The sequence below is a fragment of the Cyrtonyx montezumae genome, unplaced genomic scaffold (genome assembly GCF_038088225.1).
Source record: "Cyrtonyx montezumae isolate F1298 unplaced genomic scaffold, pur_monq_1.0 scaffold_25, whole genome shotgun sequence".
Lineage (NCBI taxonomy): Eukaryota > Metazoa > Chordata > Aves > Galliformes > Odontophoridae > Cyrtonyx > Cyrtonyx montezumae.
In genome coordinates, this window is record NW_027071992.1 from 16,918,502 (window position 1) to 16,943,339 (window position 24,838).

At 42.3% G+C, this 24,838-nt stretch overlaps 1 protein-coding gene across 1 annotated transcript in view; it reads right to left on the reverse strand.

The window, feature by feature from the left end:
* CELF4 (CUGBP Elav-like family member 4) overlaps nt 1–24,838 on the reverse strand; it is a 727,985-nt gene that overhangs the window by 37,202 nt on the left and 665,945 nt on the right. Inside the window, exons 9-11 of the mRNA XM_065740123.1 lie at nt 17,941–18,003; nt 16,170–16,250; nt 10,104–10,187 (exon numbers count right to left, since the gene is read on the reverse strand). Of these exons, the coding sequence (XP_065596195.1) occupies nt 10,104–10,187; nt 16,170–16,250; nt 17,941–18,003 (228 nt within the window). The remainder of the gene's footprint in view (nt 1–10,103; nt 10,188–16,169; nt 16,251–17,940; nt 18,004–24,838) is intronic.

A 24,838-nucleotide genomic window follows, 5' to 3' on the forward strand; every position in this document is an offset into this window, starting at 1 on the left:
GACAAGGGGAAGAAACTGAAACAAAAGAAGTCCAGACTAGATATAAAGAAAAGCTTTTTCACCATGAAGGTTAGCAAGTGTTGGAGACGGTTGACAAAATGAATCTCCATCCTTGGGGGTTTTCAGGACCTAAGTTGATAAATCCCTGAGCAACTCTGAGGTCCAGCTCCATAGCTGACCTTGCTTTGGGCAAAAGGTTGGACTCCTGAGGTCCTTGAAAGGCTCTGTGAGTCTATAAATAGGGAGAAACAACAATTTCCACAATTTATGATTAATAATCCTGGTGACCTTCACAAGGCACGATGGATATACCCTAAAGGCTTATAAAGTCTTACTCTCCACTATACATTCGTATTTCCAATGCTTATACACCCATCCTTTAGATAGTGGAAGTATAAAGGATTATATAGAAACACCTCTTGATGAGGTTTAACTCGAGTATTTTGACCAAAGACTTTATCTGATTCTAATCAGAATATCTTGTTCCATCTGGATTTTACTAACTCATTTACAAAAATCAGCTCAAGCTAACAAAAGACATTCTATCATTTACTCATATTTGCTTAGGCACAATTTTATACAGTCATTTTTAAGCCGCACTTAAGCAACTCTAGTTCAGTTCTTTTCATTGTTTTTGATAAGCTGCAGACATTCAGTATTAGAGAAATATTTTCATATAAATATATATAAAACATTTTTACATCCTTGTATGTATGTGATATAGTACAGACTGAGAGTGGGGATGAGGTTGAATTTGTTTGGGGATTTGAAATACTTGAGATTGGGTCTGTTGAAGAAGTGTAACTATTTTATGGGGATCTGCAACTTGTTTTCCTGAAAACAAGCTTCAAAGATGTCATTACATATTATCTGAAGATGTTCGTCTCATCTCATGCATTGGTTTTGGTTCACTTACTTGAAAAAGGAAGATACTGCATGCACCAATACATTAAAACAATGATAAGATTGCAAAGTGAATCACTCAGGAGTTAAAAATGCAAGAATTGATATTATCTATAAAATTTTAATTTTGTATTGCTTTGTATATGCATTAAGGCTTTGCTTCTAGCCACATATTTTTGTATTTTTCATTGCATACTTGTTTTAATTACTGTGGAGAATGAATAACAGAGTGAGGAAGATGGCAATGGATCAAACTTAATATTGTTGGTGTTGGAATACAGACAGTAAATAAGGCATGGAAAGGATGGTTTCTTGGCGTAGTTGTATAACCAAATGCTGCCTTGGAGAAATGAACTTGATATTTACATTTTCCATGATGTCCCAGTTAACACTGCACAAGTAACATCACAAAATTCCTTAATAAGATCTCCAAGGCTACATTTTTTTTACTGGTAAATAAAATACACAGGACCTGAGTGCAAATGGTGCATCATGGCATGTATCTTTATGTCTATACTCTCAGTCCTAAGAGAGGGGTGGTCTTCTCTGTACTGCTGTTTAAGGACAGTCTCTGTACCTTGCCAACTCTGAGCCATGCCCAACAGGTCATGGCCAAACTAGAGCCAAAGGCATGCAAATACTGAAAAGATACAGGCAGTCATGGCACAGAGCATGAGCAGATATGCAGGGTCTCTTTAGTTTAGTGGTGTAGATGAAGCTTAGTAAAGTGTGTTGCTCTCTGCTTAACACTCAGTTGATTTGTGACTTGAGATTTTGCTTGTATAAAGACTGTGTGCCTGTACCTGCATAAACATAGCATACCCTGCATTGTGTTAAGTATTTTGAGACGACAGACATATCACGCTCTTGGCATCTCAGCTGAGGCATCCAAGCTTAATAAGTAGTTTTGAATATCTTTCTGTCTCACCATCCCCTTGGTGAAATGGGGATGACATGATCACTGTGAAAATGCTGTTACTCATCCCCTTGAACCTCTCAAATGCTACTCATCCCCTTGAACCTCATATTGGGAAGAGCCTTAGGAAAACAGATGAGGAAATAATAATAAATTCATATTCATAGCGGGGTTTGAGTATTGTAGAGGAAGGAAGGCCTGGGGCCAAGCACAGAGCTGTGAAGATCTATTGAACAGCTGCTCAGTAACAAGCTAGTTGACAGACTTCAAAAAGCTGATGAGCAGTCCTATGAAGTGAATGAGAAAGGACAGACAGATCTAAAGAAGTTAAAGGTATATATGTGGGGATGGTTGGATGGCTGGATGGATTGATGCAGAAGTGTCCATTCTACAGATTGAATTTGACTTGAATGAAGGAGATTTTGGGAAAACAAAAATAAAAAGATATGTAATGGATAGCCTAAATGCTCTTGTAGTTATGCAATCTCACAAGAGCAGGCCACGGAAAATCCATGTTCAGCAGATCAATCCCTTTGAATTCAGAATCGGGGCTGCTTGATTGACTATTTCTTACTTCTGAAAAGAAACTTCTGGATCAAATGAAAGTAGCACTACAGACGTTCCCTGGCATTTCTATACATGGAAGTGTTTGCATTTGAAACTAGTATGTCCTTGGGAAATTGGTAGGACCACTGTATATAATTAGGGTTCATCTATCTCAGATCTAGTACATATGCTGTACAGACACAAGTGACAACCCTAGCAGGTACTTTTCCTATTCCAGAAGCTGAAGGATTGGGTTGAACTCCAGAGCATTAAGTTTTTAATCTCTTCCTAAACTCTTGTTTTTTTTTTTTGTTTGTTTGTTTTTGTTTTTGTTTTTTATTTTTCCTCTTTTCTTTCTTCTGATGTTACCTCTTAGCATTGGTCATTTCCATTAGTCACATAAATGGCTATTCCTCCTTTGGAGTTCATTAAATGAGTAGCCACAAAGACCCTGCATTAATTAGTTTCTCCATCTAATTACGCCACTAGTGAAAATGTTGTAAATGATTGTGAATGTATGTGTGTAGGTACATACAAACATATACATGGCTTCTAGAAATATTCTGGATGGACAGTATCTATCACTTGGGTGGAGAGATGGATAGAATAGAGATAGATACACAGACAGACAGATAAATAGAAGATAAATTCTGTGAACATATTCTTGTCTAATAAATTGTTAAGCAACAAAAGAAAGCAGAAATCCCTGTGTACAATGTATAGATTTTCTTTAATGTGAGTTATTGGGAAAAGACAGAGCTGTCTCTTTAACTGGAGAGCTGCAAACAGCTGCTCCTTATGCATACATGCTTGCTTGGTCTGAAAGTTTTGGTAAGTCAGTGCATAACTGACAGTTAGATTTATCTCCCCAATAAGCAATCAACATTATAATAAAGGAAAAATGCTTTCAGTGCACCTTTGAGAGTGCATCAGAAATTAATCTAAACATCAAATTAATTATAGTTTGTAAATGAATAGTGGCTCACAGCCCTAATACTTCTCCCGCTCCTCCTCCTCCCCCTAAAACCTCCCCCAGCCAACTGCAGTGGCTAGAGGTGCTGTACAGTGAGTTTGATGAACATACCCTCCTTTTTCCTATTCACACAACTCTTTTCTTATCAACTGCAGAAATGTCCCTTCTTTACTCTTTGGAATGGAATTTTCAGATCCTAGATGCTTTGGATTATAATAGAGAGTAGCTAGCAAATGCAAACGATTGTATTTTCTTCCACCCCTTTTCTCTAAGCATCCCTTTGATACTGTCCTGTTCCTGCTGATGAATGTCTCCTTCTCTGCCTGTCTTTCTATACCATGTTCTTCAAAGTGAGGAAGACTGAATTAACCAGTGCTGACCTGAACGAACACATCCCAGGGGTCGGGCATACTTACTAGATGTTGTAAGTCGTCTCCATATTGTCTCAACTTAGGTACTCTACTCAGTGATTTCTTTCACAACACACTGAGCTTTGGTCTAAAGCTTTGGTCAAAATTCATTGCTAGTGCTCATACAAAGCACAGGACAAAGACTAGTTCCAAGGGCTATTGAGAGAAAGTTGAGGGTAGAGACTTTTCTTAGCAAGTTTGAAATCAGGTTAAAGGGAAAAAAAAACCCAAATTTAATAGTAGTACTGGTAACAGAGGCAAGCAGAATTCCATCCCTATCCTGAAGTCTTTCTAATAATTCCTGTATCTGCTGAGAAAGGTCATTTACCAAAGGAAGAATCAGAAGAAAAAAAAGCCACAAAAAAAATCCCATGACAAAAAACCTTACAGCTGATAAATATCATACTCATCCATGTAACTCAAACTCCTCTCCAGAAGAATCAGTGTCTTGATAGCTGACGGTAAAACTGAGGCACACAGATTAGTTAACCCATGATTGCCCAGATAGGACAGGAACATGGGAATGGAATTCCGTACTATTACATCACCTTACCCCTGGACATGCTCATCTCCCTGGATGAATTTAAGGAGAGCCATCTGCCAGTTTATTTATTTATTTATTTAAGTGAGGAGCTACCAGCTTTGGCAGGGTATGCTGGAGGCACATTGTGAGCAGGTGCTTAGCAATATTTTACTGATGTACCTCAGGGTCTGCTGGTACAATTCTACGTCTTATGGAGTGTTGCCTATTCGCTTTAGACCTGATCTGCAGAGCCCTCAAATCCCAGAGCCCTGTATAGCTTTCCCAGTGCCCCAGAATCTTGATGTTTCCGCTCCTTCTGTTTCAGATTCCAGTGTTTGTTGACTGCCATGACCTGCTTGCTGCCTTGCATCTCCCACCTCACCTTTCTACCACCACACTGAAGTCTTGAACTGCCACAATATGTCTTTAATAACACAACACAAACTCTCTCTCAGTCCTTCTCCTGAGCTTCACTCCCTCCCATCTGCAGTCCTTACTCCTCACTGCTTTTTTCACCTTTAATCTCACTCCCTTGGCTCCCAAGTTTCTTTTCATGAACCAGGAGCCAGAAAAGATTGAGTAGGGAATAGAAACATTTAAATGTGAGTGTTATTAGCCACTATGACTCTTGTCAAGTAGTGTTTTCTTATCTCTTTTGGCATCTTCAAGGAAGATGGGATGTCTTTCAAATTGGGTGGCCTATTAGAAACATTTGGGTGGACTCCTGGCAGAAATCTGGAATGAAACTTGACATCCATACTATACTAGAAGTCAAATGATGTTTTCTTTAGGCCAAATAAATCTACAGTTCTACACAGCCATCAGTGCTTGTAGGCAAAGCTAGAATGCCCCTTGTTACATTTAACTGGGGACTTTCAAAAAGGCATTGGGCATCCCAACATCCAGAGTGAATATCCATCTGGAATGGATAGAAAAAGCGAAAAGTGTCCAACAGATGTGCTTGTTCACACCTGAGGTGTCAAACCACACCCAGTTGAAGAAGAGAAACCACAGTGTCCCTGTAGGCATGCAAAACATTATTGTCAGACTTCTGAAGTCAATGGCTTCTGGGGAGAAACTGAAGCGGCCACACCAGACGTTACGTGGCACAGACACAGTGAGGGGCTGCACACTGGGGGTGCCATGGGGTATGTGGAGCAGAGTTGCTCTGACAGTGTCTAGTGCTTGATGGAATTCAAAGAGACAGAGCTTCAGGTGCTCTCTGCTCTCAAGAAGAGGTGACCAGAATGAATTTCCAAGTGCACCAGTATAACAATAGCTTTGGCTTTAATTTATCTACATCTTATGTGACACCTCAGGGTAATCATCTGGCCTCTGTTGCTCTATCCACTTCCACGTTTTTCTCATTTCTGTCATGTCTTCCTAATTAATATTGCCCAAACCCATCCTTTGCCTTCTCTTCTTTTGTTAAAATATTTTCCTAGAACAGGGTTGTCTATGCCTTTCACTAGTTTAATGTCTTCAATTGCTGTCTTGAAGTATATTCTGTGTGACAGCACTGCTCCTGAAATTCTGAATGTTTACCACAGAGGGAGAGGTAAGTTTGGGTGGGCAGCATGAAGAGTGACTCTTCTCACATTGACTTTAATAGCTTTAATAGCATGGCATTACTGAAGTTTTCTTCCTTGCTTTATGTACAAGCCACTCACAATTAAATCATCTACATATCTGAGAGGGAGGTTTTCAATAGAACCATTGTGACCAGCATATTGATAAACAGCATGTCCTCTGACTTTCATATATTTACATATGGAATAACTTTCACACATGCAGTGGGAAGACTGTCTTGTACAGACACAAAATAGAGTCCCAGAGTCCTTTAGAAGTTGATGGTCAGGCACATTATGTCCCTGTGCAAGACAGCCCAGATCAGTCTACTGTGAGAATGGTAGTCAGTGTCCAGAAGGCAAGGTTGATTTGAGTTTAATTTTTTTTTAAGTCAGCCAACAATTCCTATGGAGTCCCTGTGATTTCACTGGGAAAAGATAGCATAGCATAGCCTAGAGACAGTAAAAGAAGTGTGTGTAAAGTGGCTAAAAATATCAGCTGCACACTGAGTGAAGAGCTAGCAGGAGAGGAGAGAGAAGGACAGAACAGTGAAGGGCTGTGAAAGTGAAATCAATAATTTTGAATACAAGAGGGTGGATGAGGCAGTGCCTGAGGGGAATCGCAAGGGGATGCTAATATGGTCAGTGTGATGAAGGCTTAGGCCATGGGGATAGAGAGGGTGGTGATGAGTGCAAGGGAGAAGCACGGTCTGTATTTGGTCACATTTCAGCTGCATCAGGATAGAGGGGAAAATAAGAGCTGGAGATCTGAAAAACTGTAGGAGAAAAGGGAGGATCTAGGTCCAGACTGGATGCATGCAGCAAGAGGAAAGTCTTAGGCAAAGAAGCCTCCCTTTTTTATATGACTGTTTTTCAGTGAGAAGTCAGGTTTGTTTCTCAGGCAATCTCGTACACTGCAGCAAGCAGACCTGCTATGGTAAACAACAGACATATTTTGACTTTTTTCACATTTTTTGCATGAAATCAGTGCTTGCCATAGTCTGAATTCCTCAATGTTCACCTCTGAACACTTCTGAACAAAGGCTTTTTGACCAGAGTGCAGTTTCTTCAGTGCACACAGTTATCAATGGGTCTCTGCAGGACGTTGGACTCTGGGAAACTGGGAGAAAGGTACGTAACTGGTCTCATTTTCTTCCATGTCTTCCCCTACACTACCCTGCCAGCAGTGGCCAAAGGATATAATGCATCCATCTTTGTGCTGAAAGTGCAGGGGAAGAGAAGGTTCAGAGCCAAATAGGAAAGAATAAAAGTCCCTTTTTGAGCTGGTGCTCTCCTGACTCACTCACTTTGGGCTGGCTACTTACTAGAAGTACAACAGTGTCAGAAGAATTGAAAATGAAGAATTTTCTCTTTCCGTGGAAAAAAAAAATACACACTGAGATTTTTCTCCATGGAATTTTTTAAGTTTGTCAAAAGCAGGACTTCTTGACAATTTCTCTGCAACCGGGGGCTAGACTCTGTTAGAGCAATGTACTTGGGATCTGCATAGCAGATACATTTTAAAAGGTCATATAATGGTGGAATATCTTTCTGGGGCCAGACAGCATTGTCCCCCCAGGCTAAAAGTTGGAGAGCTCTGGCTTGTTAAAAAAAAAGTAAAACAGAATGCAAATGCTATGCTTTTACATGTTGAAATTTGGGAAATGCTTAAGCAAAGATAGGAAAGAGTTTTCTTACATTCAAAGTTGACAAAAATCCTTTTTTTCATTTCAGAACAAGAAATTTCTCCTTTTAAAAAAAAGGTCGACTTTCAGAACAAAAAACTCAGCATCAACTTCAATGGACTTAGCAAGACAAATGAAAGGTCTGACTATCTCTAATACCCCCCACAATTTTATGTTGCTCTAAACTTGAAGGTCAGCAGGGTAGGAGGTTTTGAAGAGTAGAGTGACATATTTGTGATAATTAGCTACCTGTACTTCTGCCATTTCTGCCCTTCTGGAAGTATTGTACGTGGCTGTGTAGCCACTGTCTTGGTCTGAAACAACAGACACATAACACACTTCATAAAAAAATTAGCAAAAGTCAGTGAAAACTGGGACACCTGTGACACAAAACTGACTGAATCTGGATGTTTGTGCCTCAGAAGTTAGTATGAAGTGACTAAACTCTACTAGCAATCTCTAATTCCTGTTTTTTGCTTGGTCTTGAGTCTATACATCCAAAGAGCACATTCCTGCTTTCAAGCTGGAACTTCCTAAATCAACATTGGATGCTATTTGTTATGGTTTTATGATTTTTGTTGTATTAATCAAGCTGTGGTTTATATTCTTCCAGTAAGACTCATGCTTAAGAAACGTTTGTGCTGAGATGACCCATTTTCTGCTTAGCCACAGCCTCAGAGTATCTTGGAAGTGGCAGTAAAGCCAGCCCCACAACCCTGCCCCACACGCTAGGTATGTGTTATTATCCTCATGAAGCCTCATAGCCAGAGAGCTTTTGAGATAAGAAACGTGGTGAATCTGTTTTTCACTTCACATCTCCGTTTAGCTTTGCCTTTCTCCTCGACAGTTATAGGAGGAGCCAGGCACAGAATTCTCCTAAATATTATTTATGATAGGAATAATTTCATTGCCAAAGGTCTATTTCTAACCTGTTGATATCTTTGGAGCATTAGTATTCAATATCACCTAGCGGTGTGCTAGCCTGCTCATTTTGTTATGAACTTAAATATCGTTAAAACTCCATAAAGAAGGTGGGCTCTAGAATAAATATGTCTAATTCATAATTTTTCATTTGAACTTCCCAACTGCTTCCTCTAACCAAAATCTTTTTTTTCCTTCATTCTTCCATTTATGACAGTACAGGAATCCCATGATTACTATTTAGGGGAATCGCTGTGTCCCCTCACACCAGGGAGCAGTGCTTCTACAGTCAAAGAGCAACCTGATCTGACACTCTGTAGGTGGGAAAGAGGAACTGTGTACAGAGAAGATGCACAAAATTCTTGGAAGTACTGTCTGTCATGCACCATAGCAAGGAATGAGGTAAGAGTTTTTGGAGGTGGGCTGTCTGGGAGGGGAGTGGAGAAAGTAGCATGGAAAGAAAGTACAGTGTGGAGGTTGAAAGTGAAATGAAACTCCAACAAGTCTTAACTCTGGAAGTTTGCCTGAGAAACAGAGTCCAGATCAGCTGCAGGTAACAGGAAAAAAACAAAAACAAAAACCAATAGTTTGACCCACTGTAATTCTCAGGGAAGGTTTGCAAAGAGCACTGGGTGGCCCAGAACAAGAAATTTCACATCCTATTGGTGGGCATGAGGATGGGAGAGATCCACTGCCCACTAGTGGGATGGTGCCATGTGGCAAGGTTCCCCTGCTGCTGCACTGCCTGAAAGGACCTTCCATAGCAACACTTTTGCAAACAGTGAAATCTCACTGAAACACCATGCACACATTACCACACAGCTGTCGGCAGGCTGATCCACCCCTGGGGGTGCAGATTGAGGTGTTCCTGTCTGGTAGCCCACATGCAGCTGAGGCTGTGTCCCACTCATGCTCCAGCTGGTGGAGCAGAGCCAGCCATATGCCCAGAGCTGTGTGCACAGTGTTTATTCAAACCCAGCCGAGGCACAGGGTGATCTCAGGCTGTTTGTATGTGCTGTAGCGCTGGCTCAGGTCTGGTGGGTTCAGAGCACGGTTGCTGGCATTTCACTGAGCAGCCATCCCTACAGACATTCAGCTGATGTTGTTCAGCCTTTGTACCTTTTCAGGTTAACGCATCACATCTCCTGGAGAGCTGCACCTCAAGCTCTGTCTTCCCTTTGACTCCATGACCCGTTTCTCCTTTGCCTTGGATTCAGAAATTCCCCTTCTGCCACATGCTCCCCCTGCTGGCCCCATCAGCATTTCACCTAGCCCTCTGCCTCCATTTTGCTCCAGGTGCTTTAGTCTTTTCTGCACCCTCCTCACCTCCCTTTATGAGGCAAGATATTTTCCTCCCCCCAACCAGCAACTGCAGCACCCAGCTGCTGGTGAGTTGCCAAACCTTCACCTCTAAGCAGCGCATACAATTCTGAGCATGAGACAATTAGGAAAGAAAGAGGGAAGGGGGAAAGTATTGACAGGAGTAAATCGAGAGAAATCATAAAAGCTTAAGCAGAAAGAAAGCAGTTTGAAAGGTAAAGTATTCAGAGAAAAGCCCTTTCCTGGATGAATCTAATTGTTTTGTTATCTTTACCCACCAAAGCATTTACTTTGGTTTGTCGCCCGATCCACAAACACTTTCGAGGAGATGACATTACCGAAAGGCAGGAACATCTGCATCAGCTCAGCATCCCCAAACTCCTGGGGCAGATGGTAGATAAACAGGTTACAGCCCTCTGGTCCTGTCAAGAGAAAAATAATATTCATGAATAAAGTTAAACGGGATATGAGAAACCACACTGTGGGATTTACTTCGGTGTCTCCTTTCTCTGACTGGTGAGGGATAAGTGTGAGTCTGTAGAGCCCAGCCTGCATTTAGGGGGCCTTGAAGAAAGGGCTTCTCAGCATGTCTGGCTTTCCTCACCTGGGAAACTGCAGGTGTAGGATGTGCTTTCTGAGTTTTCCTGGCTCTTCTCTTTATTGTTACCACTTCATCCTCTTTGGAAAACTTCATGCTTAACAATGTGACATCTGTCATAATATCCCTTCCTTATTCGCTCATGTTGGTCTTCAAGACACTTTCAGAGGAACGAAGAAAGCAGAAGACTAGAACTCAGAAAGCAGCCATATATCTCCACTAACTTTCTCAGGTTAAACACCAGGATAAAATGTAGAATCAGAGGAATACAGCAGCACGTGTGACCATGGAAAAATGGATCAGAGAAAAAGAACAAAAAGAACAACAGATGCAGTCTTGGTTTTCTTTGTTCCTCATTTAATCCATAGAGTTTTTGGAGACCACCCCCTAACCTTTACTTCTCTGGGTCTGCACCCAAATGTTTCATTATCTTTCTGGTTTCTTGGTGAAGACTGAGATACCAGTAGAAAGGAATGTAGAAACCCCTGAACTTGTTTTGTTTTGCAGAATTCTGCCTGATAGTGTGCCTCACTCCAAAGACTCCCCATAATCTAGACAGTTTGGTCCAGTCCCCTCAATCCACAGGGTTCCCCAGAAGAGATGATAGATGGATTCAAATCCAAAATCCTAGACTTCAGGACAGGAATTGCCTCTTTTTTTTTCCTCCTCAATACAGTAACAAATATCCAGAGAAGAGTCTTTCAGTGGAATACATATTTTTGTTAATGTTAATGCATGGAAAATGTTCTGTTGGGATTGCATTTTGGGTTAGAAGATGGAGAACCTGCCTCTGGCTTAGAATGTGACTTGTGCCACTGTGTATAGTGTGCAACACAGTGAACAGAAGTCAAGAGGGAACATTTGCATACAAGTGTTTTTTTGAAAAAAAAAAAAAAAAGAAGCAACCCACAAAACTTTAAATCAGCAGCAAGGAACTGTGAAGAGGCAGAGGTTATTATTATTATTTTTTTGGGGGGGAGGGGCGGGGGGTGCAGGGGGGTATTATTTCTGGGGTACTTCCAGCTGCTGGCCAGCTCTACACTAACTTCCACAAGTAACTCTAGCTCTGGTTTGCTTTTCAGGGTCCAGATGAAGGGAAATCAGTGCATGCTCCTTGAAGGTAGGAGGACAGAGAGAAATAGGATGCCTGCCTCACACCCAGCCCCTGTACTTACATCTCTGTGACTTAAGTGAGCCTACTTCCCCCATTTAAAGCTGGGGCACAGTGTGGGGAAGGAAAAAGTTTTTAATATTCTTGTTTTCTTCATTGGGGCATAATTATGGTGCCATAACACAGCAAATTACAACTTTGCCTTTCCTGTTAGAGAGAGGAGTTCGCCTAGATGCTCCCACCTTTTATTAGCCATTATTCATCCCCCTGGCTGGCAGGAGTACGGTGAAGTCAGGATTCTGACAGATGCCCATTTAAAGCTCATTAAAATTCCTGGGCCTCAGCATGATTGAAGTCACAGGCTCTCCACATTTCCTTTTGGATTAATGGAAAATGAAGCCCTAATGAATATTTGCTAAGCACAATTTTCCCCACTAATTTGCTAAAAGGACTGTCATGAAGGAACAGCTGATCCTTTGCATCTCGTGCATTTCCTAGAGGTCATGGGGATGGTGACCGAGTTTCTTCCAAGTGGGGGGGGATACTGGTACAGTGGGATAATTAACCAATTAGGCACCCAGTCATTTGCTTAACTAATTTACTTTTGAAACTCAGTGGCCCACACTCAGGCTCCCCTACTTCATGCCAAAGTTTCCATTCTTCCCCTCAGCTCCTGTCTGTCTCTCCCCACTGAGCAACTGTCCTTTCCTCAGTCCTTTCTGCATACATACAATGCAGTTACTGGCACAATAAGCTAGATATGAAACAGTCTGAAAATGTTAAACAAACACCAACACCCTTAGGTGTCTGTTAGAGTTGAGAAAATGCTGCCCAGGAGAAGAGCATGGTCCAGAAGACCATGGTCCAGAATAGCAGGGAAAATTTCATTTCTTCATCTGAATATACCCCAGAGCACTTCTGCTGTGGGGTTTGAGGTCTGCATTATTATGGAATGGGTAAAATCTTGGCTTTACTGCAATTAGTGGCAACATTCCCACTGACATCACCAGAGCCAGCAGTTTGCTCTGTAAAACTGGCAAATTCTTTCAAAAACGCCAGCTGTATTTCCTGGGGTCTTGGATCTGTTGTGCATGAGTAGAGATTTTGCCTGCATGTGCTGAGAAATACCTACTAAGGCATAATGTGGATCAGAAGGCATGCAACTTCATCCACACCAGGCTTGGAGGCTGGGCTCAAGGAGAGAACAACACTTAGCTCATCTTAAAATCAGCTTCGTCTAACAGTGCTTGGGCACCAAGAGGAAAAGACCAGGAAGGATGTGAAAAAGCAGAGACCAAAAGCCCAGTTCTGCTTTGAAGTGTGGCTGTGAAAGCCATGCTGTGGCTTCCCATACTGACTCAAACATTCAAGGCCAAACTCACTCCGTTCCCAGCTACAGAGGATTTTTGCTAATTTTCAATGCTGAAAACTCCACCTGCTACTGAGAAACAACCTGGGGTAGTTTGATTTGTTTTATCATGCTCGCATATGAAAATTCTGCCATTAGAATTTAACAAGCAATTTCTTGTTAAATCCATCCATCTGTAAGTTACCTATCACAGTTAGACTCCTTGGTAAAGAATTCACAAAACACACTCTCTCTACGTTGTTTTCCCCTTATTTCTGAGTCAAGTTAATTTCCTCAGTCTATGGTAGACCACATAATTATGCATATGGCCATCCCTTTGTGCATATGTGTGTATTTTTGAGAGGCTGAATGCATGATTTGTTCCACTCGGAGTGCTTTGAAGAGGTAAGTTAGTTCTTAGTACACATATGCAAGGAGTTTTAAAGGGATCAAGGTCATTGGAACAAGATTACTGTTGGTATAGCAAAATCTGAAGTGAAAACTTCACTGTCAAGAGAAAGGTCTTGTTTTGGACTGAGTTAATGGATTACTGAAGATCAGTATAGCTGGCAGTTCAAGGCTGAGTACAATACTAAAATTCTTTAGTAAGCACTTTACTTTGGTTTTCAAAAGGGCTGTAAGTCAGCTCAAAATCTAACCCTTGCAACGTTTTATGAGAAGAGAATCAAGGTTCATTTCTATCCTGACACCTACCATGGCTTTTAGTTTTATTGCTTTAAGTAATAGATATTTCTGCTCATTAATACACTGGAAGCACAGATAGTCTTGATTCAGACAAAAGGAAAGAAAAGTTGTAAGAAACACACTGTTTATGGTTTGCATATTATAGGCAAACCATGTTGAATAACAGAAACATGTGCCTGGGAACGCTGAAACATATAGCAGAGAGGTCTGTATTGGGTGTGTACTGATTTGGCTTGGTTGGACTTGAGCTGCTAAGCTATTGTTCTGCCCATGCTCATCACCATCCAGCCTGTTGCTAGTTACTTAGGATGGTGACAGCAGTGCCTCATCTTATCTCTGAGTGTCAAATGTAAACATGAGTAATTAAAAATATGCTGTCACATAAGAATGACTGAAAGTTTGAAAGCAGGCTTTTGTCTGGATGCACAGTAAGTGGGATTCAAAACTCACCTCCACAGCAAACACTCAGAGGCTGTAACTTCATTGCCTGCTCTGCCTTTGCTTGCTATTTATTCCTCAGCATACTTGAATGAAGGAGTCACAAGCCTGCCCTATTTTATTTTAGTATCTAAGTATATTTCTGAGTTTCACAAAATATGTCAAGATGAGTAATACAGTACAAATTTGAAATTACCCCCAAGTTTTGCCTGGTTCGCATGGTCTGAGTTGAGACTTTGTCTCTACCTTTGATAATTTTGGATCTGTTCCACCCTATGCAACCCATCAGCTGCCAACAGCCTCAGCACTCATGTGGAAGCAATGACTAATCTCTACAGGAATTATGAGGCAGCCAAGCAGTCTGGGCTTGTTATCCAACCAGGATTCAGGAGCTGGGAGTTAGCATCGTTATTAACAATGTGATCATCAATGTTGTTGTTGTGGTAGGGTAGGTTCATTAACAAATCAATGTTTGTGCACATCCTTGCAAACATAAAGCACTCTTTTCAGCACTGAGTATTGTTATTATTAGAGTTCCCTCTTGCTGCATCTTCCTGTTAAAGGGTAGAGAGTTTTGAAGGCCTTGACTCTCTGCTAAAACACAGTGTTGTGCCTTAGAAATTATCCCTCTAGCGAGCAGTAGAGAAAGCCACAGCAGATAAACACTACACAAAAATGGAGGGCACTGGGAATGTCAACCTGGCTTGTATCAGTGGTTCCTCTTCTATACCTCGCCCCCAGTCATCCTCAGTATCAGATGCTTATGGAAAGGAGCAAAGAGTTATGAGGTAACTTGTCCACTGGGTGACACTCACCCTCAACCCACAGACACACTATGCCTTATGAGCATGGGGATGTTTGGGCAGTGGTGTTCACAGTGTGCACAACAGTTATTCCTTGCTTTGGATTGTTCCTGGCACAATGCTATGTTAAGCAATGATCTGCTCTCCATTTTGTCCTGTGCTTAATCTAGCCCCAGTAAGTAATAAAAAGCAAAGTCCTTCAGCATGGGGGAAACATCTCGGTAATGATACGCTAGGTCTGTGCATCTGTTCTCACAGCAGGGATGTGTACTAGAGCTAATCAGGAGCTGGAAGTTGTGTTCCCCAGGAAATTCTGACATCAGAAAAAAATTAATTCCAAATTAGATCGAAATGCTGACATTTCTAATTTTCTCACAAAATGAGATTTCTCCCCCAAAGTAGTTCTAGGCCATCAGAATGTTTTAGTTTGATAGTCTAATCTTGATTCATTCTGTTCTGACTGTTACACTGTATTAACATATTAAATGTAATTATACATATAATAACACATATAGAATAGATCTGAATTACTGATCTAGTAAGTTGAAATATAATTATTTAAAATTAGGGTCTGTACACAAAGCTGAAGGACCTGACTTAAATGCCTCACTTAGGTAAGCAGTTTTCTCTTCTTGTCCAAAAAGAGTAGTGGAAGATGGTTGGGGCTATCTGAGCAGGTTGCCTCTGAGATTCCTACTGTTCCCTGCTGACTGTGAAGCAAACATAAATGTCTCCTCTCTTCATTTAAGCAAGTCTTTGGTCGCTATGCCTCCCAAAACAATCACATGCAACAGTGGGAGATTCACCTATCCATACTTCTAATGCCTGCAGTGTTACCATCCTGTCCCATGCACTATGTAAGAAGTCAGGCTCCTCTTGTAGTCAGTGTAAAGAAACAGGTGCCTTTGCTACATGAATAATCTCATCCTCATGCAGATATTGCTCTCTAAAAAGGCTGATTTGTGTTTCCAGGGAGGCTGAAAGGACTAGATCAGCTCCACTTAATAGCAGGTGTCTGAAATTACATTACTGGCTTCTAATGAAGGATCACCATTATTTGTTTCCTATTAAATTCTTTATTCCAATGCAATTACTCCTGTTGGCTGTCTTTAAAGACCCCCACTGGATGTTATTGCCCACATTGCTAACAGGTCTTCTATGGCCCACGCACATCAGCATTTTCCTCTCCCTGGGATTGTAGGAGATCTTGGCATAGATTTCCCATGAGGATGTCTGCAATCTGCCAATGACACCACATATGGAAATTGACAAAAGACTCAGTGGACCAGGATTCAAAGCAATGGGGCATTTAATGGGTGCTTTCTGGGTTTATGAGGAGGGGAACCAGTGTGGTGGGGATGGCATGCTGGGTGCAGCAAAGACAACAGACCATTCACTCACCTTCTCTCTGTTGCTGTGGTATCATGGGAGGTGGCTGTGGGAACGCTTGGCTAATCTGGCCATAAGCAGCAGGATAAGCAGCTGTAGAGAAAAAGGTAGAGACAAAAAGGATAGATTTCAGTCCTCAGGAGCAAGAAACTTTTGCATCAAATCATCACAAAAGGCCAGAGGTGGGCTTTCTCCTGTATTTTAGACACCTCATTTAGCTTGAGATATAACAGAAGTGTCACAGTGGTGCTTCAGATAGTAGGTAGCATTTGTCTCTGACCATCCATTCTCCCTTCAACTTTGAAGCAATAGCAGCAGGGACACCTATGTGATCTAAATTGGGGTCCAAACAGAGATCTGTGAGATGTCCCCTGCCAGAGATGGCTAACCATCCCAGGTAGTATCACAGAAACACTCATTCTTGAGTTCAGCATGTTGATGACAGTGCTGACAGGCATGTGCAGAACGCGTGCCCATGTTTTTCTTTTGCACTCTGATTAGAAGAGTTCATATGTATTTCCTCTCATTCTTATTTTATACATAATATGTACAGAAGCACACTTGTGCATGCACTCTCAGATATACATTTCCTTTCATGTCTACAGACACTTAGTCTTTTACACAAACACAGTGGAAACTGTGCAGCAATTAAACAATTTTCCCCACCTCAGCTCCCCACCAAGCAGACAAGGGGAGCCATTCAATACCACAGATGGTAGATGATGTGCCTTGCTGCTAAAAATACAGAGTACAGGTCGCCTGCAAGCCCAGAGAGAGGGGGATAGGGGCCATGTGTGTGCAGAGGGGTTAATTAACAGCTCAAAGGGTTGAGCTGCTTCCCATCTATCAAACCTCACAAGCAATAAATGACAATAACTAAAATACCAGCAAATGAAGCCCTACATGGAGAATTAAATTAAGTTTCCAGATACAGCACTGACATGAAATAATAGCCATTCCTCAGCGGGAGCCCATGATTGCTCCAGTTACCACAGGAAATAATGACTTTGAGGTGGCAGCTTCCTTGCAGTGTTGGCCATGGACACCTCGCAAGGGGAGGCTGAACACAGCGGGGTCATGGTCTGCACCAGGTCACTTTGGCTGGTGTCAGTCCATCAACTACAAAGGAGCTGCTCAGCATACACAGAGACGTGAGAGTGTGAGAGGTCCACCCACTGGAAGTCACGGAGAAGCTGCTGGGAAACCAGGAATATACGTAGCTTCTAGGCGAGCCTTAAATCTATACCTCCAGCCACACCAGAGCTACACAGTGCTGGGGTGTCTCACACATGCCCAACCAGCAAAATGTAGATATACCCTACAAAAACAGGCATGTGCAGATGTACACTGACTGTGCTCTGCCAGGCACAGCTGCAGTGGCTTGGCAGGGTCTGTTTGCCCATCTGCCCTACTCACTGTAGCACTCAGAAGCCCCCCAGGTCTTCTGTAACAGAAGGAGTCCCTCAGACCAAGAGGCCTGATTTTCCAGCTGCTCACTGTATGTTCTGAGGAGACCTGACCCAGTTCTGTCAATGGAGCTGCACTATGGTGCAGCTCAGTGGGAGCCATTCCCCAGTGCTTCATGGGAGGAGGTTGCCTCCTGAGAGAGAGAGAAGACTTTGGGTCTTTAGGCTTGGTTTCATGAGTACTGTGAATTGAATCTGAAGATCTGTGGCTGTGGTGCCCCTGTCTCAGGAACCACCTCCCTACAGCACTCTAAGCTGTGTTTAAAGAATTTAGAGAAGAGAAAGGTTTACTGGGAGAAAGTGTTAATACTAACGACCTGCATACTGCTGCACTCCAGCGTAGGCTTGCTGCAAGGGGTCTGCTGCAGTGGGGCTCTGTGCTGTGGAGACAGAATAGAGAAGGAAATAAGGGATTAAAACAGAGTAATAGAATCATAGAATATCCCAAGTTGGACTAGACCCCCAGCGATCATCGAGGCTACACTCATTCTACAGACAGGACTGGTGCAGACCCCCTGTGATGTCCAGCCGGGCTCTGTCCCTGCGCTCTGCATTACCCTGTGTGACTTTGCACAGGGCAAACAAAATCTTCCCCTCCGCCTTTCTCTGGTTTCAGAGCCCATGTCTAATCATGTTGACTCTTGGCACTGCTGCAGTCAACCCAAAAGAGCCTGCATCCCAATCCAGGACTGATGCTGTGCTAGGTGCTGTGCAGGCTCAGATCTCAGTGACAGCTACCGGCACACGAACCTTTCAATCAGAGCAGAAAACAACAGGGGCATAGCAGGGGGAAGGAGAAGAGAACAAAGCACTGGCTCCTGCTATCCTGACGTCCCTTCAAAGGACCCATTGCTGCCAGGCAGCCCCATTCGAAGGCTCCTTGGAGGGGAGGGGGACACTGCTTGTCTGCTCCAGGCAGGATGCTGTGAATCTCTGCATAGAGCACGCAGTCCCTTGCTGGCTTCAAAGTGCATTTTCTCTCTTTACAAGTGTGCATTCCTCCCCCTTAAAACTGTTTATTTTTGTGAAACTTTGAAGTGTAGCTCAAATACAACCAAAGCTAGTTAAGATATTTTTTTTCCTTTTCCCCTTTGGTTGATAGGGAGAGAAAGAGAGAGTGAGAGAGAGAGAGAAACGTGTTGGATAAGCTCTTTCTTTATCTGCAGCAATAAAATATTTAAAGCAAAGCTTGGCTGAACCTCCAGTCCAAATGTCACCTTGGCCCTAATATTTCACTTCTTGTTATGAGTTTAATTTGTATTTATTGGTGCTGCATAGTTCTACATTTATGCAATCCCTCTGGCTTCGTACTTTTAGGATGTTCCCTTAGGGAGCTGCTGTTCTCCTCACCACTTCCCAAGTTCTTCTTTCCTGCAAGAAAGCTAGTGGAAAAGGATTGGAGAGTGTGTGGACACTGACCCGCCCACTGGGGGAGACTGGCTACATGTCACATTGTGCGATTGGGTGGCAAACAGGAGTGCTATGTATACAAAGAAAATGGAAAAAATGCTTTGTAACTGATACTAATACAGATTTGCCTAAATGTCCAAGATTATCATTGGTCTCCTAGTACGCTTTCCTCCCCAAATGCAAAGAAAGAAGGCTAAGACCAAGATCAAACATAGACAGGAGAAATACAACTGTCTAGCTGAGTCTTGGAGGCTCCTATTCTTATGACGTTACTAGATCTCCAGGGTTAGTGACAGGAAGAAATGGATAGGATTGTAGTCTTAGGCTGGAAGCTGGTGAGTTGAATTGCTAACTGACATTAGGCAGGTCCCACAGCATCTGTGCAAAATGGGAAAGAACTGCATTACTGTAAGGATTTTTACTCATAAAGAAGAACATGAGGAGAATTCATTAAAACCTCTGGAAATCAGTGGAAGCATCATCGGGATGTAAAGCTGCATTTTTAGAGTGTAGATGCTCCAGAAAACTGGGAGAAATGCTTGCAAAATATAAAATCTCTTCTCCATTTACTCTCGCCTTCTTGAAGAAGGAAGTGACTGAAGTCTATCCTTTTTAACCTCTGTTCAGAATAGCTTTCTTCTAAAAACAGGCTGTTGAACATATTGTTCCAGAAGAAAACTAATGCTTACAAAAGGCTGAGAGACACAGCAGTACATGTACTCCTTAGGAAGAATGGTTCTTGCTAACTTGGACCCCCAAAACAGACCAAGACTATACGCTGTCAGGTACAAGGTACATCCTGAGGGAAATGAAAAAGGAAATGCAGTAGAGGGATTAAATCTTTCTAGAAGAACTGCAGTATTGTAGTTTGAAGCAAATGAGATGATCTATGGTGTCTGCCCCGAAGGCAACTGCCCTTTCTTGGTGGCACCCACCTGCTTATAGAGCTAAACAAAGAAATCTTCTGTGTTGCTCAGGAGATAAACTCACAATGGTTTTGTTCTCTGCGCTGGATTAGTTGGATCAGAAGGTCGTGCCTGTCAGAAACCACAAATGAGCTCCCCAGGAGGGCATGGTGTAGGAGGATCCTGAGCTGCTGGGATGTGCAGCATGGTGCAGAGCACCTGACGTCCTGCAAGATAGCAGTACGGCTGGGGAACGTTTCATTCCGTGTGTCCATGCCAACAACTTGTCCATGCTGACATGGCTCAATCTGCAGGCCACGCAGAAAGATGGTGAAAAAGCTGACAATTAACTTGGGCATTCACTTTCTTTCTCTTACATGCTGACAATTGGTAATGACTGCGTCTTTGTAGATACAGGAGAAACCATGGAGTGACATCTGCTCAACTCTGGTCATTTTCTTTCTTTCTCGCCTTAGCTGAGCGTGTGTGGAAACTGTCCATTCTCCCAGCTATAGCTGGGACTATGTCCTGCCCATACAGGACCAAGAGAAAAACCTCCAAAAAAAGCTATATTCTGGATTCCTGGCCTTTGCCTTTCCCAAAGGGAACCTGACACTTCTAATTTTGGTTTGTATCAGAATAAAATCTTTCTCACAGTTAGACACCTTTTCCAGGACTGAGCCCTGGGCTTACAATTTTAATATGGATTAAATTCCAGTGGGGCTGGCCACTTTTTCAAGAGAACACATTTCAGCAGCTATAGGAGCTTTACATTGTTTATCCTTTACGTTGGTGCTAGAAACTGAACAGAGCCTCCTGGCTCACTGGTGAACTGCTCTCCTTACCCCATCCTTTGGTATCTTTCCTGTCTTTGGAACCATACTCTTACCACTCTAACCAAGCCATTCACTGTAGGAAATGCACACTGAAAATCACTCCTCATATTCAAGATTAAACATTGAAACTGGGAAAATGCTTTATTTAAATGGTTTGGAATAACAAGCATTTAAATGCAGCCTTTTTCCCTCCCACACAAAGCTTTTAGAGTTCATTATTTCCCTGCACCTTTAGGACTTCCCTACACCTCAAGGGGTGTATCTAACTGGGTGTTTCTTTCTCAAGTGGCTGTTTCATCAGACAGAATGACTTCCTGGCTCAAAGTGTATGGAATCACAGAATCACATTGGGTGAGAGGAACTTCTGGAGTCCAACCCCTCTGCTAAAGCAGGTTCCCTACAGCAGGTTGCACAAGAAAGCATCCAAGCTACTCAACTTGTGTGATATACCTTTGGCTCAGCAGCTGTACACCTTTTCCTCTCCAGCAGTGATGGGGCTGCCTGTGTTTCATTATGACCCTAAACCATGTTATCTGGGATAGCTGCAGTGCCACATGGAAGCACAATACATGTGCTCTGATGCAGCAGTTCTCTTTTCAGAGCCAGGCCTTTTATTGGTCGAACTCCTTCAGCTTTAGAAGTCACTGGTATAAGATGAAGTCTACTGAAGAAGGCACTAAGTTGATTAACATGACTTTTCTCTTTTTTTCTCCAGAAATCACAAAGCTACCACTAGCACCAAAACAGTAACTTAATTTGTCACCTTTCTTCAGTAGCTGCCTCCAAATTTTCTCCTTCACTGCCAAGGGCTAACATTCTTTGTAACCAAGATTCTATGTCCAGGGGTCCCAAACCATCTATTGCTCCCAAATAAAAGCTCTCCACTGACACTGAGGGAAGATCCAGCGTTCATTTAAGTCATTACTTAAATAAACGTCAAATAGTGACTTATCTGATGGAGAGCTGTATGATGGAAATCAATGCAGTACTGAGTGCCCACAAACTAAGGCAGATAAAGAATACACTGTACTTCCTGAGCTCAGCTGACCAGCAAAGACTGCAATGACTTGGAACATGAGTATGATCAGGACCTAGATTCCTTTGTAGCAAAGGAAATTATTGAAACTTCAGAAGAGGCAGAGAAGGAAGAGGATAACACATTGGTAATGCTGAGGACACTGGCACTGAAGAAGTCAAGCACTATAACTCTTCAGTTATTGATGAACCAATAAAACTAGACCATGCAGCATCAACTAGAGACTGCAGCCAGTCTGAAGCATTTTGTGAAGAGTTCTCAGATGTCCAGTGGGAATAATAATGTATCTAAGAATGCAGATGAAAATGAGGATATTGGAGGTGATTGCAGTGAAACCAAAAGCAAGAAGGAAACTTTTAAAAATCTAAAATTGGTGAAGGACAGTGGTGATGGGCAGACAGATAGAACTAAGGCTGAAGTATAGAAGTATAGAAAGTATAGAAATGAACAGCAAAAATCTCCCTTGACTCATCCAGTTTTGACTGAAATTGGAAATCATATACTCATATGTAAAGAAAATGCAAGGTATTTGCAACTGTTTTGTCATGCAGGACTGCAACAGTGGCTCGAGAGTCCCCAGATGCTCTTGGAAAGGAGAGAGGCAAAAGCACATCGGGGCTGCAGCAGCAGATCACATGAGTAGGCAGTAACACCTTCCTGAGGATGTCTGTTTTACTCAGACCCTCACAACCTATCTTATCTGTTTGGGAAACACAGTCGTGGTGAGTGACCACCTGCAGGGTTTTAACTTGAGAGTTCTTAAAAATAAAAGTGATGACTTTTGCTCACTGATGAGCATCATCTTCCTTAGCTCTGAGACAGATCAAGATGTAACTACAGTACAATAGTTGTGTCCGTGCTGGCTGGCAAGGCCAGAGGATGCAGGCAACACAGTCTGAAGGGCTGGCTGGGCATCACAGTACAAAGCTAAGGTACCTTGGACAGCCATGAACACATCTTCATGCTGTTGCTCATTGTGCTGGATGAATTAAACTTAGTGAAGGGCATAACTGCCTGTTCTTCCAGCCGTAGTGTAGAATTTGTGGAAGCTGTGGCCATATTATGTTCAGTAAAGTGACAGCCCTCCTACATATTGACAACCTGTGTAAAGTTCTGAAAGGACTCAGATGTACAAGGGTCCTATGATTCAGAGCTAACCCAGGGGCTGCTTGTTGCTGTAGGCTGGAACATATCACATAATAAAATTCAAAGTGGTGGGGAGATGTGAGTTGCTTCTGTGTCTCAATATGAGCAGATCAGGAGAGAAAGTTGCTGTACTCCTTCCTAAAATTCAGACAATATAATCATGCTCCACTGAGGGAGGAATGTTACCTTGTCTCAACAACCTTTCTCCACATCCAGCTGAAAAGTCTTCTTTATTTCTGTAAGTACTAGTCAGTGTGGCAACAACTAATAGTTATGATATCCCTTGAAAACATTAGATCAAATTCATAGGTAAACTTTTTGCGTCTTGAGCCTTTCTCTCAGCTCATTATTACATGATGTAATGTCACACTGAAGATCAGCTGGTGAAATGAAGTGAAAAAAGCAGAGAGGCTCCTGAGAGGCCAGGGAACAAGTATCAATCATGTCAGCCCCACTGAAGTTAGTGTAGACGTGCTTTCCAGAAACTGAGGATTTGGCCTTGCCAGGGCAAACTATAGGTGTACTGTGAAAACAGATGCTAATAGTAACTTCATTTGTCAGCTCAGGGCAAGAGCCTTATCCCTGGACATTGCCTCTATATTAATTTGATAATTTCCATATCTCCATGGGAAAAATTCTGCTCAGATACGATTGTCGCTTTGCAAGACAATCCTGGCCAAGATGCCACAAGGTGACCACAGCAGATAACCTTCCATAAACCTGGAGACATAAAACAAGCCAATGACCTACTATATGGCCATAAATATAAATTTAACGAAGGCAGCACTTATTCATTAGGCAGAAGTCAAGAAATGACTCCCAAGTCCTTCAAAGAAAGTAGATCCGTTAATGTCACTTTTCAAATCCTCTGCCTGATGCCAAAAACCAAGGATGATTTCCCAAGTCAGCATGAAATACCACTGCTTTAAAATTAAAACCAGGAAGCTTTCTTACTACTCATATAACTCCAGATTTTAAGTCCAACTTTTTAAAGGGATGTTCAGCTAGTGTTAGACCTGGCATTTAGCTTCAGTCAGACAATGAAAGAATGGAGGTGGCAGTAAGAAGCATGCTGTTAAAAATAAATAAAATCAGTTTAAGTGATGTTCTAGAAAGAGTGGCTTCTGAGGTGCCTATAACCTCTGGAATCTGGAATCTGCAACTGAGCTATTATGTGGGTGCAGCAGGTGGAAACGGTTGTAGGAGAAGGGGCAGAAGTCTGTTGTTATTGCTCAGTGATGTAGATCAGGAAGAGCTGCACTGAAGCCAGAATAAGAGGTGAGGACAAGTGACGATGGTTACTGCCTGGAAACAAAAAGCACAGTTCCTCTGGAAAAGACAAGCAGGGTCTGTTATATTTGGGGCCCCCTAAATATCTTAAGATTTTACTTTGGTAGAAAGAGTAAGCAAACCTCACCTCTACATGATATTCCCCTCAACATCTTCACTTCAATAATTGCATTTCCTAGCAGCCACGCTTTATTCCATCTATTTCACTCTGTTTTCCAGCACTGCTCCATTCACAGGTCTACCAAAACATGTTATCACCGCAACTTTTTCCCTTTGCATCTTTCATTAATTCCTCTCAGAGTCCCAGAGGTGTCTTAACACCTCCCCCACAAATACAACTCTGCCACTGCAGCCTCTGGGAGGTAGATGGAGATGGAGGGTGGTCAGAGGGTGGCAGAGCTGCTGGGGAGGGGAAGAAAATAGTGATAGCGAAAAAATCCACGTGAAGGCTAGGATTAAAATAAATAAATAAATAACTGAGTGGGAGGGCTCTATTCACCTTCTCCTTAAATCCAATTTAAATCACTCTCTACAGGCCTAATCTATAGCCATAATTACATCATTTCGTACAACAAGCTTGTGAGAGGTCTTA